This window comes from Ciona robusta, chromosome 12 (assembly GCF_009617815.1).
Source record: "Ciona robusta chromosome 12, ASM961781v2".
Taxonomy (NCBI): Eukaryota; Metazoa; Chordata; class Ascidiacea; order Phlebobranchia; family Cionidae; genus Ciona; species Ciona robusta.
In genome coordinates, this window is record NC_143246.1 from 7,166,209 (window position 1) to 7,181,617 (window position 15,409).

At 38.5% G+C, this 15,409-nt stretch overlaps 2 protein-coding genes across 2 annotated transcripts; both read right to left on the minus strand.

The window, feature by feature from the left end:
* Positions 1–2,622: 2,622 nt before the first annotated feature.
* Positions 2,623–5,164, minus strand: LOC149727346 (uncharacterized). Its single transcript, XM_089889404.1, has 5 exons — positions 4,623–5,164; positions 4,235–4,340; positions 3,775–3,904; positions 3,347–3,537; positions 2,623–3,095 (listed from the first exon to the last, which is right to left on the minus strand). The coding sequence occupies exons 1-5, from the start codon at positions 5,047–5,049 to the stop codon at positions 2,690–2,692; spliced, it is 1,260 nt and encodes a 419-aa protein (XP_089745530.1). The 5' UTR covers positions 5,050–5,164; the 3' UTR covers positions 2,623–2,689.
* Positions 5,165–10,695: 5,531 nt separating this feature from the next.
* LOC149727347 (uncharacterized) lies at positions 10,696–14,207 on the minus strand. The gene is made up of 5 exons (XM_089889403.1): positions 12,816–14,207; positions 12,198–12,405; positions 11,750–11,900; positions 11,372–11,562; positions 10,696–11,292 (listed from the first exon to the last, which is right to left on the minus strand). The coding sequence occupies exons 1-5, from the start codon at positions 13,951–13,953 to the stop codon at positions 11,178–11,180; spliced, it is 1,803 nt and encodes a 600-aa protein (XP_089745529.1). The 5' UTR covers positions 13,954–14,207; the 3' UTR covers positions 10,696–11,177.
* Positions 14,208–15,409: the final 1,202 nt, after the last annotated feature.

The following is a 15,409-nucleotide window of genomic DNA, read 5'->3' on the forward strand; positions in this document are numbered from 1 at the left end:
TCACATTGACGTGTGTATAAATAAAAACCTAATTTGGCAATTTATTTCTTACATACTAAAGGGTCCTTGTTGTATGGTGGGGGCGTAACAAGTCACACCTGTTCTACAGATACACCGTGTTCTAACATACAAGTGGACTTATACTATCTGACGATTACTTTTCGGGCAGCAATGAAAGAGTATCAGTTTAAGATGCGCCGCCCCGATCGCTTGGAACTAATGTCAATTGGTTCCGTCTGCTTGTTATGATACAAGACACTCCCGCGCCAATTTTTAGCAGGAAATAAAACGAATCAAATGAATGAATGTTCCACATACGGTAGAACTGGTAAGAGCCACTTCAAACACTCCTGGCCTGCCGATGTCATTACGGACCGGATTCGTTAAACGAAATTAATGTTAAAATCTGCGCATTAAGTAACTTGTGCTCGAGTGCTACTTGAATAGAATAACAAATTTCATTTGAAACACGCACTTTAAGTAGGAAGAACGACTATCGTTATCTATGCACGCGCGGTAAACGATTTCAAACACCAAAATCAGGCATCAATATTTTTAACTAAACCTTATGTTATGCCAACATCCAAGACAGCATTAAACTCAAAAATAGTTTCAAGCAAAAAATACACAAAACGTTTATTATTTAGACTTACCTTATATGCCACATCACAAGAATAGACTAATACACTATGTGGTAAAATGGCTACCGTCAGCAGCGCATATTGTCCCTCGTTTTCATAATCTTGTTTTTATTAAGTGACACTGACAACGATATTTTTAAAATGTAAAAGCACGCAAACTGTCTAATAGGCTTATCTCATATGCCGACATTACAAATATACACAAGTTATATCCGCACTGTACAATTACTTTCACTGTAACGAGTAAATAATAATATATGCATGTAGTGTACTATAAATTATTACTGTACAGGTACATTCATTATACTAGCATAATACACAAAACAGCCCATTTTGCTAAATTAATACACAATATTTTACTTGTTCGTTTATTTAGCACTCACCGAAACGTATCTCCGTCTTGAAAGCTGTTTCTCGTCTTGTAGACCTTTTAACCTAACTAAATCTACTTAAAACGCAACACATGCTACTTACAATGCATTAATATACGATGTTTAGCGTACATATGTTAACACAGATGCCTAATCACTGTACATTGAATGTATATTGCTTAAATATGCAGCTGTAAGCTAAATATTGAAACGTACATTCACAATAAACAAAGCAAAACTAGTTTTTCCAAAAAGCGTTCCATTTATGACGTCATTTACCCGCATTGCGTAAATTTTGGAGCAATCAGTGAAAAGTGATTGTGACGTTTTGCTTTGGGTATTGTGACGTATAATGCAGGTTTTGTTACCGTCGTCGGAAAACTTGTTTGGAAACAATGTCAGTTGCAGAACACAAGTCAAGTTATTCCTGTAGTTTTTCAACCAGTTTAAATGTAACTTTAGACAAATTAAACAATTTTCTTTTATTTTAAGGTTAGAAACTGGTAACTGGTAGTTTTATTAATCGTTATAGAGCCGAAGTATACGATGATAGAACATTGATGGCGAAAAATGAGTTATATTTTGTACAGAGAAGGGAAAAACAAGAGAAGACCAAATACCGGTAAGTGAGCTTAGTTGTTGCATCACAATGCGTTTTATGCGCGCGTTATTTAAAACTGTCTCCTAAATTTTAAATTTCCAAGTGGCAATGTTATCAGTTAATTAACATTAACGTATATGTGGTATAACCGTTGTTATACTGGTGCGGTCCTCAGGTCAAATGTGCACTCACTTATTAATTAAGTGTTCTCGAAATGTTATTCACTTGTAACCGTTCGAATTTGAGTGTCATGATGAAATTTGGATTGTAGAAATGACATAGCATCATTATGACGTATATAGAGAGTAATCCACAAAGGCATAATTACTATTTATATTTCGTTGCCATGTATATTATTCTATATAGAACGGCGATACACGCTAGACATATACAGTAATCTAATTCGATAGTGTCATGTCATGCTATATATTCGTTTTTTTATTTGGCCCTTTTTAAGCTGCGTGGTGATCTGTTCTGTCTTGTGTATAATGAGTACTAAACTGTCTGTTGGTTCTACAAATATGCAATATACTTTAGGTTTATTAAAAATTATTATGACTGTAATAGGCCAAGGCTATAAGCCATCGCTGTAGGCGTACGCGTTATTGAGCAATAGGTTGTAGAAATCGTTATACTGTATTTACAGAAAAACAATAGCCCACAAAGTCACGTGGTAACTGTTAAACGGGTACGTATGAAACAAAAAACTCGTGTTATAACGACTTTGTTGCCCCGCCCAACGTATCCGCTCTGCAAAGATTAACAAGTTACATACGTGGTAACTTGTAAGCTGGCACAGTGTGTATGAAACAGAACACCAGTGTTATAACAACTGTTGTTGCCCAACCGTATGAGGATAAATCAGTTACATACGTGGTAACTGGTAAGCTGGTACAATGTGTATGGAACAGTGTGGTATAACGACTGTCGTTGCCCCGCCGGGATGAATAAGTTGCATTATAGCTAGCTGTATTTTAACATATAGAACTAATTTATTGTATACACATCATAATATATTTTGCTTTATTGATACGAAATATGGAACAAGACGCAAATACAACAACGTTTACTTACTGTCAATTAGCTTTTGAAATGTTGTTACGAATAAAAATGGGCACCGGCGGACACCGTTTTAGGGATATTTCGCTATCGTCAGTGAGAGTGTTATCATTAATGTCTTGACTTGAACAAGCGACGTTATTTGCATTATAAGCGCTGCTATGTTGTTCTTGGTCGTGTAGATTAACACTGGTTGGACGCGGCTTCTCTTGCATACCAGGGTATATGTGTTGTGAATACGGTTTGCGGTTAAACTGGCGTTGGTATGTTATATGGTTTTTGGGATCATACGTCATCAGATGCCGGTGGGTGTCATACCCAGTTTGAAACGGACTTTTGGGGAGATCGGGTTGGTTTGAATCTATGTTTTCGACCTTGCAAGTGACAGGATAGTCTCCTCGGTGTCTCGGTTCTTTTATAGCACTATAATTGAAATACAGTTGTGATCTTTTAATTAGACGTGGGGTAATTCAATAATCTATATGGGTGATGCCCTATACGGCGAGGTAGACTACAACGGAATCTGGCAATTGGGTGTAATTCCCCAACACCTCACTAAAGCAATTGATGGACACTTAAAGATTCTAACCCAAAGGGCGATGCCCTACGGTGAGACACGCCATGGGACCCCGGATTTTGACCGGACTGTTTTAATTTTGCTGTGATAGATTTACCTGTTGTGGAGTCTCATGTGAGTTTTGAGATTACTCGTCGAGCTGAAGCGTTTGTTACAGACATTACATTCGTGTGGTTTTTCACCAGTGTGTACGAGGTTGTGTTTCTGTAGATGAGCCAACTGTGTGAAGCCTTTTGAACAAGTAGCGCATTTGAACGGACGCTCGCCGGTGTGAACTCGTAGATGAACCTAAATATATGTTGCACTAAAATAACGTTAATGTATATTAGGTTAAGGTAAGACGGCCCATGTTTATATTCCATTTTATCATCCAATTCGGTAGTAAACTAAAAATATTTACTGGGCTATATAACCGTATCCGCACGACTCTAAAAAGGCGTTTTTAATTGTTAAAAACACAAATGGGAAATATGTAGTAACGATGTCTATCTAACCCGGCACTACTATATATTATTATGTTCTTACCTTTAGATTGGACAGCTGTCCGAATCGTTTAAAACAAACATTACACTCGTACACAATCTTCCCGTTTTCTTTCCTAAGAGGGTAGGGCAATGACCTGTAGCCCGATTGCTCGTTTTTGCTAAGTTGTGAACTGTTTTGATAAAATAACACGGTTGGATGTCGCATACTGAAGTACAAGTAATGAACTCTGGGGTAAGATGAATATAACGTTATGAAATAGATCCCATGTTTTCTAATCTGTTTTTAACAATTAACAACGTTTTTTAAAATCGTGACAATGAATAAATATATACTCTGTAAATATTCTTTGTTACTTTATACTAATGGGACAAACAGAATAAAACAAGCACCATCTTACCCCAACCTGTACCATCTTACCCCAACTTGGACCATTTTCCCCCAACCTAGTATATATTTTATAATATTTATTGTCAGACCAAAAGGTTTGTTACATCTTCACCTGCAATGCGGGTCTTCTGCGTTGTTTTTATTAGTTTCAAAACCATCTCGAAGATCGAACTCGTTGTTACAATGGCCTCCCCGTTTTAGGTCCTTACCTTTTACAGCTACGGGAATTTATACATATTTTTTAAGTCGTATTATTACAACAAAGCGTATTTTAACCAGAGCAGCTATTTACTTGTACGTTATGCCTGGCAGCAACAGGATATTACAAAGCTTATAACTGACAGTAGTTACTTGCTAAATACACGCTATTTATAAAAAGCATGTAAAAAACATCGATTAAAAATTATGGATGTTAAACACGATGCAAAACATGAACTACACCATACATAATCTATATTAAACCCCTTTACGTAACTTATATCTTAGAATAGTCAAGTCACCTGCGTCTGTTCTAGCCGTGCTTAGTTTCAACCGTTCATGTAAACTTTGGCTTCTTTCGGTGTTGTTTTGATTGCTGCGTCCCGCAATATCAGGGCCAGTAAGACACGGCTGACTCTTCTGCTTGTTCCACCGCTGCATGCATCCGTAATACCAAGACCGCAGAAGGTACGGATAAAGTGAGTTCGGTGCAGCCGTGTAATAATCCATGCTATGGGACATGCTTGGAACCGGCCTACCCGCCAGTGAAGATCCTTGATGTCTTACTATACCCGCATCGTGGGTTCGATGCTCTATTTTGCTTGTAGTGCTTCCATTAGCTCTATTGGATAAATCGAGCACATTATTTTTCATCCCTTGATTCTGACCGCTTCTCTGCTTAGGAACGCTTAGATCCAGCGCGCCAATGTTGTCGGTACGATGATCCATACACCTTAGTACATCTATACCGCCAACTTAAACCCAGTATTTTCAATGAGAAACCCTCAAATTCATTATTAGGTTGCCTAAAGGAGTATTTCTAACTTGTACTGCAGTATACGCGCTTTATAATTGCTTGTATGAAGTTGTACAGTAAGTTACCAACAAAAGTAAAAGCAACCTTCCATACCTCATATACTATTCTATCTCATACGCATATATGATATATACCTCTTTACTTTCAGTAGTTCAATATAAAATATATAAACGCAAATCAGTTTTGAAAATCACTCTTCCATCGCCTAAGCAGTGTAGTATGGCTTAGAAAAAGCGTTTTTACTTTTCCAGGCGCTTGATGGTTAAGAAATTTTGCGCGTTTCGTTGATTGCTCTAAGCGCAAATTGCTTCCCTTACACTTTCGGACTTTAGCGCTCGCTCTCGGCCGTAACAAAGCTTTAGTTTAATCGAATCGTTTACATTTGTGTTAATGATGCTATAGTGAGTCATTTTCAAAGCTATGAAAACTATTTGTCACAACCCACCGTTTATTAGCGTTTTCATCGTTGTAGTTATTTTGTCTAAGTTTTGATGACGTGTCATTGAAGGCCAATGATTAAAACCTCTTCCTGTCATTCTATGCGACTGCGTTTTCAACAATTAATCAAGCAATGAACTCTGTACCCGCCACTGTCGGTTGCCGCAGAGAAATCATACGCTGTGTTATAGGTGAACAGTGACTTTGAAACGTTGAACTTCGACCACAAAGCATTGATAACATATACAATAATGTATACCATATACGTATATAGTACTGTATGGTAAGGGATACCGTAAGCACATAATATCCCAATACTTCACAATCGTGTTTATAGCAAATAACAACGCGCTTTTGGAGTCATGAGGACACGGATCTATAATTCTGTAAATGTTCTTTCTTTACTATCAAACGGCACGATAAAAGCGCGTGAAAGCATGCACTATCTTTCCGCACCCCATAATACATTTAATATTAGGAGAAGGGAATTAGCTACAAAACGACGCTACGTTAAAGACTATTAAGTTCCTAATCGAAAAGCGTGGATACTAAACCAAAGCGTTTTTGCACAATTATCCTTTGCACTACTGGTTTACTTTTATAGTTATATGAAGTATATTCAAGTGCTCAACGTGTTGCACTTTCACATGACCTATGCATGCGCGAAGTTGCTTTTTTTCCCACCAGACGATGCTATGTAGTTATATTTGTTGCAGGATGCCGCTAATAGTGCGTCGTATGATCTTTCTGTGTTAGCTGCAAAGTTTTAAACACGTTACAGTTCATGATATAGTTACAAGGCTGCAATAATGGGCAAATATCAAAGACGTTACGAATTTCAATACTTGAATTTATATAAAATAATTTGAATTGAGATGCACTTGTAACGCAGTTCCGATGACGACGTTTAAACTTTCTTCATTTGCGGATTGAACCGTTGTGAAAATAATTCAATTATCTTATTCCGTAATTTAAAGTTTTTTTAGTGGCATTTTTCCATCACGTGTTTTAACGACTTCCATTTTGCTTTTTATTTCTTATAAAATATATAAAGAGACTCGTGAAAGTAATGTCATGTTTCCTACAAAACTCCCTAATTTCGGAAAACGACAGTGGTTATACCCCGCTAAGAAAAATAAATGAAAGAACATTTGGTTACAGCGTTGTTTGCAACTTAAATATAAATGGATACATCTACCAGGTGCGTTTCGTCACCACTTCCATACGGAACTAATACAGCTTATGATAAATGTGTGCCTTGTTGTTTAAGACGAAGTCGGTTGTTTATTTCATGTAAAAATAGATGCTTGGGCGGCATGCTGCTTTCCGCTCAAGTTATTTTCGTTTTATAACACACGCCTAAGTATGTCGACAGCGACATAAAACACAATATTGTGGGTGTCAGAGTGGTCTAAATTTATCTTAGAAACGCTGTGGCAGTTTCGGTATCAGAAATAGGGCTATGTATGTTGTTTACTTGTTCTATATTTTAAAAAGCATTTCCAACCACGATATTATATGACTTATATACAAAACAGTATCGGGAACTAAAAGGCAATTGCTCAAACCCAGTGTTCCCTAATGGGTCGCCTAAATTGTGAGAACGAAGTGTATGAAACAGAACGCTCGTGTTATAATGACTATCGTTGCCCCGCCACTGTAGAATAAATAAGTTGCATTCATTCATTCATTCATAAACATTGTAGCTCCAGTTATAAAGCGTTGTTTTAAAACTTAACAATGTTGTATCCGCTTTGGCTTTAATCGTGTTATTACAACCATCATTGCCGCGCCACTCAAGGATAAATAAGTTACATTCATTCATTAATTCATGAACATTATAGCATGGGTTACAGAGTGCTGTTTTAACACAACAGCGGTGGGCAACCACATTAGCCTACCCTCTTGTTTACTTTCTGTTGTAGTTGTAAATAGAAATGAAGGAACAACCAACACAAGCCATGGTTCGTTTGGTTTCCAATATTCCTTGAAACTCAACGCTATTGCAAGCTTTGCAGGCAACGCTCCTCGAAATAGGAAATAGTGCTCCCACGGTGGACCGGGACGCTCTTTCGCTCTTCGACACTTCCACGTTGCTGGATATGAGCATTCTACTTTGTGCCACGCTGTAGTTATAGCCAAGTGTAACCTCGGTGCAAAAAAACACGAAGTTGTTGTCGTACCAATCGACATCGGTGCTAAAAACACGGATTTTATTTTAAACTATACATTTGACCATGCCGTGTGCTGTACACATATTTGTGGTTTACGAATTGTTTCAGGGGCCAATCAAATTACTATAAAATGTATTAAACTACGCCAATATAAGTTAGAAAAGGGGGAGCGTACACATCGTTTAACCTCGCCGTCCAATTAAGTTTCGGTTTGTCTCGCTCCCATTAATCACGTCAATAAGTTAATTGCTGCTTCTCGCATATTGCAATGAACAATTTAGGGAAAGGGGGCGTTTTGCGGAAATTGTTTGATAATGATAAGCGTAAGACGACTCTTGAAATATTTTCCATAATACGAGAGACTTTCGGTTTTGGTGGTTTACGTTTAATTCATTTTACCCATAAGAGGTGTGTTGCCACATTACGTATTATAATCACATGTTGTTATATGTAGTATATATACCAAGTATATATGTAATACATTTGACGAATGATTGTGGTATACAACGCCAGAACTGTACTATGTGCACGTACACGTAGCTTAAGGTTGTGTACCTTTATGTAATATAAGTTTGTGGGTGTAAATACCGTATCTTAAATTTTATTTAGCCATTTAAATACAGTAGCAAAGTTAAATTAATAAAACAACGGCGAAAGGGAGTTGACAGCAAAACGACAGTCGTTAAAAGACTTGAGTAAAAGTGTAAAATAAAACCGTGACTGCGAAACTCACAATAGAGCGTAGATTTCTATTGAGGTTTATTTAATTAAAACAAACACTTTTGCGTCAGGTTTTTCCATTGAAACTTAATAGCGCAACGTCAAATAAGATACTGTACTTGCATCCCGTGTTACAATACCAAGTGTAATACTAGAGCGAAGAGATGGGACTTAACAGAAAGTGTTATAAAACATTTGGATAATATAAATAAAAATGCAATGTTTAGTTCAAGTGGACGTTTTAACTTTAAACGTAGACGCAACGCATAAACTAACGGGTTTGCTGTTCGCGTTGTCTTAGTAAGAGCGTGCGCCCGTACACCTTGTGTGTTTTACCTGGAACCTACAGTATCCTCACACGAGTGTCGGCCACGTGGTAAAGATGGCACGTGCTGTGTAAGGAAGTTGGTTTTCGCGTAGGTTTTATATTGTTTGCACTTTCCGTTACGATTCAATAACTCCTGTATTGTAATAAACTCTGCCCTTAGGTTCAATAAGCCTCGTGTGTGTGTTCTATCTCACCCGTATTGCCAGCTGCTTGTAGGTTTTCGGTATAATTGACAGCGAACAACCATCTACGGGTGTTGCAACAGAAACAAGCCGATTTTAGAACAACTACTTCAAGCCGTTTATCAAAACTGTCAACCCGATTGGAAAGGCCGGGGCACGGTACCGAGTTTTCTTGTTTAACTCGACTGGTTAAGGAGAATCTCAATAATGCCCGTTTACGCAAACGTGTTAGACATCACGCTTGTCAATCAAACTCCCCTATTATACAACCCGATGCCGCACACGTCACTAATAGGCTATTGCTGATTGTTTCAGCGATTTTGCTTTAGTTCAAACGCGGGTTTTCCGAAGTACATTCGTCCACGGTAAATAAAGTTGCTGCCAAGTGACAGTTTTTCGCAATAAAGTTATACGACCTAAGATTGGTGGCAGGACGACGGAAAGCGTTGACGCCTCGCAAGAAAGCGTTCTCCAGCCCGAGACTTGGCGTCCCTGAATTTTCGAAGAAGTGGCGCAGCGTGAAAACGGTTTAATTTTAGTTTGAAACTCGATTCCTTTTGCAGCCAAACCCTGCTTTTTCATTTGAGGCTTGTTGTATAAGTTTGCTACTTTGTTTATTTTTCATCACTTAATACAATATGAGGTTTATTAATCCTTCCGTTGTTCCAGCCCAGACGAAACACCTGCTGCCGTTGCTACGATTAAGTTGTTAATAATACAGATTCTCACCAAGCGATAAGTGTGCACAAAGACAACACTTGTCTGACACTACATTACATAAAACTCATACGAGTGATGCCGCTTTAAAATAAGGCATCAATTAACAAAATTACAGTTCCAATGTTTATATATATGATGAAAAATTGCGCGCGACAAAATCTAAAGTTTAAGTTTGACTCAGTTTTGCAAATCAGTAAATTTAGGCGCTTTTTGCCTATGTTTCGGAATGTATTTTGTAGCCGTTTTTATAAACGGAAACACTGGATAGTTTTAATTGTAGCAACCGCTTTCACCATTATTAGAAACGTCCGGGTACTTGTAACGTGTTGAACATCAAAGGTAGTTCTATAAGGCGTTGTTTTCATTGAGTATAACACGAGAATTGATTCGTCCACAGCGCCCTAACAACTGCATTCGGATTTAACGCGGGCTTGCTTTCCTGTGTAAAACTACTTTCCTCTCACTTTCTTAGCGACAGGAGTGATCTCCATAAGGCTTAACTTAAAACGCCCAACAACATAGCTGTAGGAGGCGTTAGGAGCAGCGGGGCACTCTCGCTAGTTGGAACCCATATGAATATATGTTTTCAAACGTGCAAGCGGTTTGAATAAACTCGCAAGGAAGAACATTCATTCTAATAGTCGCTAGTCACCATAAACGCAATAACATTACTCCATATGCCAACAACACATACTAATATTAAGATTTCATTACTGTCAAAAGCTTCACGTTTTGTAAATTATTTAATTAGGTATTGGTATGAGTGGGGAAAGATGGGACACATTTTTATTCTATTTTCTCGTCCCACTTAGTAGTAAACAAAAACATTCACAGAGTTGTAAAACCGTACCCTCACGACTCGCATAGGCCGTTGTTAAATGTTTTAAACACGGTCAGGATATTTGGATATTATAGGCAAAAGGTGTCCCGTTCCCCCCTCCCCTACTATATATTGCTTATAGCGCTGTCTGGTAACCAAGCGATACGTTTACACAGTTGTTGTTTTCCTGCTTTAATTTGCACTTCTAGCAAAGATTACCAGCATACAACAGTGAATACATAAAATATAAGACTAAATAACAATAGAAGCGTCTGTTTAGATACGGTTAAAACATAATAGATATCAATCGAAATATTAAACAGAAGGCGCACTTCTCAATATATAAGTAAACTATGAATCGTAAGAAAGTGTTTTTGTCGATTCGTTCATATATTGGCAATAATATCAGCGCCCAGGCACTTGAAAGTTAACAGTGATAGTTTTCCTCGGTGCGCTAAAATAATGGCGGAAATATAACGAAATTAACAAGAATAACACAGGAACTTTTAGAGAGCTACTTCTGACGTGTTTTTATTTTTTTTTTATTGCCAATTTTCTGTTGTCTTTGCCTTGGCAGCCATACGTAATATCAAAGGGCGTTGTTTCCCAATTTAAGTTACTCCAGCAGAAGCTACAACGCCGAGTTCGCGTTTGTAACTTAATACCATCTCCTCAGCGACGGTGATTGGCCCGTATGAAAGTGTAGCGCAGATTGAAGTGACGATGGGACATTACCGAGCATTGAGTTTAACCCAGCACATGTGTATTCGTTACTGTGGATGTAATGTTATCGTTTATAAAGTGTCGCTTAATTATATCAATACATGCAGCATGTCATGAACGCTTTCCTACCTGTTGTGGAGTCTCATGTGAGTTTTGAGATTACTCGTCGAGCTGAAGCGTTTGTTACAGACATTACATTCGTGTGGTTTTTCACCAGTGTGTACGAGGTTGTGTTTCTGTAGATGAGCCAACTGTGTGAAGCCTTTTGAACAAGTAGCGCATTTGAACGGACGCTCGCCGGTGTGAACTCGTAGATGAACCTAAAATATCCACAATTAAAATACGATAACAAGGTTTGGATAAATAATAAAAGCAAAATGATTAAACGTCACTTATTTATCCTTGCATGGCGGGGCAACGACAGTCGTTATTACACTGCTGTTCTGTTCCCTACACCTTGTGCCGCTTACAAGTTACCACATATGTAACTTTGTTGGTGAAACTTACTTTTAAATTGGACAGCTGTCCGAACCTCTTATAGCAAACGTTGCATTCGTACACAATCTTTCCGTTTTCTTTGCGGAGGGGATAAGGCAGGGACTTGTAGCCAGAATTCGGACCTCGTTTGCAGCGCGAGTTCATGTTGCCACTAGAGTCACTGTTTCAAAGGGAAAGAGAAAAATAAATACAGTGTTGGTATAGCAATAGTAAGTGGGGGTAAGATGGTCTATGTGTTAATCTATTTTCGCTCCATTATGTAGAAAACTTTACCGAATTATAAAACCAAATCCTCGCGAATATTTTAGAGTGTTAATTGCTAAACCACGATTTAAAAATACGGGATATTATGCGCTAACGCTTTCCATCTTGTTACGATAAGATTTGACAGTATATACGTCTTATAATACCGTACTATACTGGTACACACAACAGTAATATAAGTGTTCTAACTTACCCGTTGCTGGACGAAGCTACGCTACTCGTGGGTGAGGTGGTTTTGGGTGGGGTCATATTTGTAGTAAAATTATGGAATGACGTATTTGGTATTTTCACACCGGTTGAATGTTGGGGGAACAAAGGGGAGCGATTCACCACGGGCGCACGAACCTCAGTGGTTCGCTGTTTCTCTTTCAGGTGGTCGGACAAGCGGCTGTTTTCGTAACCTTTAATAAAGTACATTGTGTTAAAATACGAATGTATTTGTTGTAGTGTATATGATAGTACTATAAACGTATTCTCTCGCAGAAGTTGTAAACCAGTATAATATGTACTAAAACGGATAAACATATGTTTGTGTATCCTATATGTACGTACCATGTGTTAAAAAATAGCATACATAGGTTGTATATATATATGATAATGCGTGTTTTAGCGCATGTGTTGTAGTTTAAACTGCCATAAGTTGGTATAAACGATGATATATGATAATCACGTTTTGCGCATAAGTTACTTTAGTATAAAATACGGTAAGATGGCGCGTATTTTATGACGGCGCATATTTTACAGCATATGTTGTAGTGTAAGCAAGCATATATGTGCAGGCTGCAGTATAAATATATTCCTATGTATTTACCTGCAAATAACTTCATATTTTTTGAAGCGTTATTCCCAAGCATTGGTGTTGGCGTGCCCATTGGGAAAAGCCCTTGCATTGGAAACATGGCCGGGTTGATTAGATCTGGCCTCCCACTTGCAACCGCGCACATATATTTCTGTAATCTTTCCGCGTAAGTTGAATTGAAGTTACTTTGGTTGGCTGAAGGAGCGATCGCCGCTTTCCGCACCGCGTTCTCCCATAATAACTTCCCCATCTGCATCATGTAGTAGTCGGGTCGAAATGTTGGTGCCGGCATACCTGACGTAGCGGTTTGTGACGTGTTGTATGGAAGTTGGTGTTGGTTTTCTGATTTGGTGTGTTTCATATCTTCATAAGCTGCGCTAAACTTTGAAAAATACCTTTGGCTGTAATTGTTTTTCAAAGTGTCGGGTTCATCGCTTTTCGGGCTTGTTTCGCGTTTGTTTTCAAGGTGAACGTTTTCAAGCGATAGGTTTAAAGCTTCGTTTTGGTAATCTGCTTTTGATTCTTTTTTTTCTGAGCGCTCAGATTTAATTTCAAGTTTCTGCGGCACAGTCGGTCGGTATGTTTCGCTTCGTTTCGCCTTCGCTTGGACATCGGAAGAAAGAAGGGCTGTTGGCGGGAGTTTCATGCTCTGCGTCCCCGCCGGCGATGTGGATATTTGCCCTGCCGATTGCCGCGCGAGAAAATGCGTGTTCATTGCGTACAGCAATCTTTGGTAATAAAGTGGAAACATAGCAGTTGGGGTTAAGTCAGCAGATAAACACATATCTTTCGGTGGACAATTGGTGCTTGATGGTGCTGTCGGTAAGAACGTTGTTTTCGCATGCTTACCATCAATGTTCCAGCTTGGTGACAAGATCATATTCTGGTCTGGACTTGGACTCCCACTACCGTAGCCGCTGTCGGAGGGAGAAGTAACGTTATGATCTAGCAAGGACTTCACAGAGAAGTCGCTTTTTCTTGACTTGTTCTTTTCTTGCGGAGAATGAAACATGGTAGGTCTCTCCACCCATCTTTCGGGGGAGACCCCGCCTCCTTTTACTTCCCCTATGGACGCCATATTGTTTCCATTAACGTCGGATTTTAAGTTTTCCGTCGACGGTCTTCGTCTGAACACACATGATTCCGACATATTTATATTTCAATCAATATGTTTAGTTATAAATATTTTTTTACACTTTCACTGTAATATAAAAAGTTTGGTTTAAACTTGCAAAATTCTCGTCTCGGTTCCTTGCAATCTGTCAACTGACTGAAGCAGCTAACTTGTTCTCGCTTATATTTCAACTGGTATAATGAAATAATCAAGTCTGTAAAAGTGTTGACGATCGAGGCTCCCTGTTGCTCGCATAGGCAGTGATGATGACGAGACAACGGGTGTCCTGCAAATATATACCTGCCGCATAATTATCTCGAATCGACGACTGCCTCTTTTTTCGTGTTGCCACTTATCGCCTACCCTACTGTTTCCGCTCACTGTAGATTACGCACAGCCTTCTCCTTTTTCTGTTTTCTCTCTCTCTCTTTTAGCGAGAGACAGCGACGTCTTCCCTTCGCCTCCGGAGTTCTAAATATTCCACATCGACGCTAAACAGAAACTACACCAAAACAACATCAGCCTACAAGAAATTATTTATTTCTGTATCTTAGCGTGGGCACTTGCTTATGTAGAAGACGAAAATATAATTCAATTACCGGTTGTCATTCTGCGCAACATTAGTTTCCTTATATGCTTAATTCTCACAACGGTTGAAGTCGCTTGCTATCTATTTTCGTGAGGTTGTTCACGAGTTGCAGTGTTGCAACATCTTGTTATTTGCGGTCCTGAAACCAGGGCCTAGTTTATTCTTTATGTTGGAATTGATTATGATGAGCTTAGCGAAATAACTGTCAACGGATTGGCGAGAAAGTTAAACATCGACGTCCCGTTATCAGCCACCACTGTTTGTCCATTTACCGTGCTAACGAGCAAGATACAATGCATCAACACGCACTAAAAACAGGCCAAGATTTCAAGCAAGCACCACTTGTGTTTAATAGTTTCTTATCCGGGATTTTCTTGTGAGATTCTTAAGAAAACTTTGCGGAATAATTGAACGCAAGTGTTGGGACGACTGCTAGTGCAAATAACGCGACGTTTGCCGCTTATCTGAACATTGTAAGTTGTTGTTGGTTAATTGTATCGCTCGCTTGGTTCCTGCAATGAGGAAACGTCTTATCTCCGCTTTCACACTTCGCTATCATTTTATGTTATACACTGTACACAAATGTTTTCTTTTACGCCGTAGTCGTATCACCACAAACAAAATGTCTTTGCGTACTGGACAAACTATAACTCTTTTTACTGTACAAAGTAAAAATATTCAAGGCACAATTTGAACAAGTTAATTATTAAAATATGTTTCTGCACAATATATATTAAGTACAACATAGATCTGGTAATTTATCATTTTGCCAACCAATGTTTCTGAGACTTATTCAATGATTTAAGATCGCAGAAGTCATAATATGTTATGTAGAGGCCATCATGCAAATATTGAAGTTGTATATATATTGTTGCTATCAGGCATACTACACTTGTTTTGTAA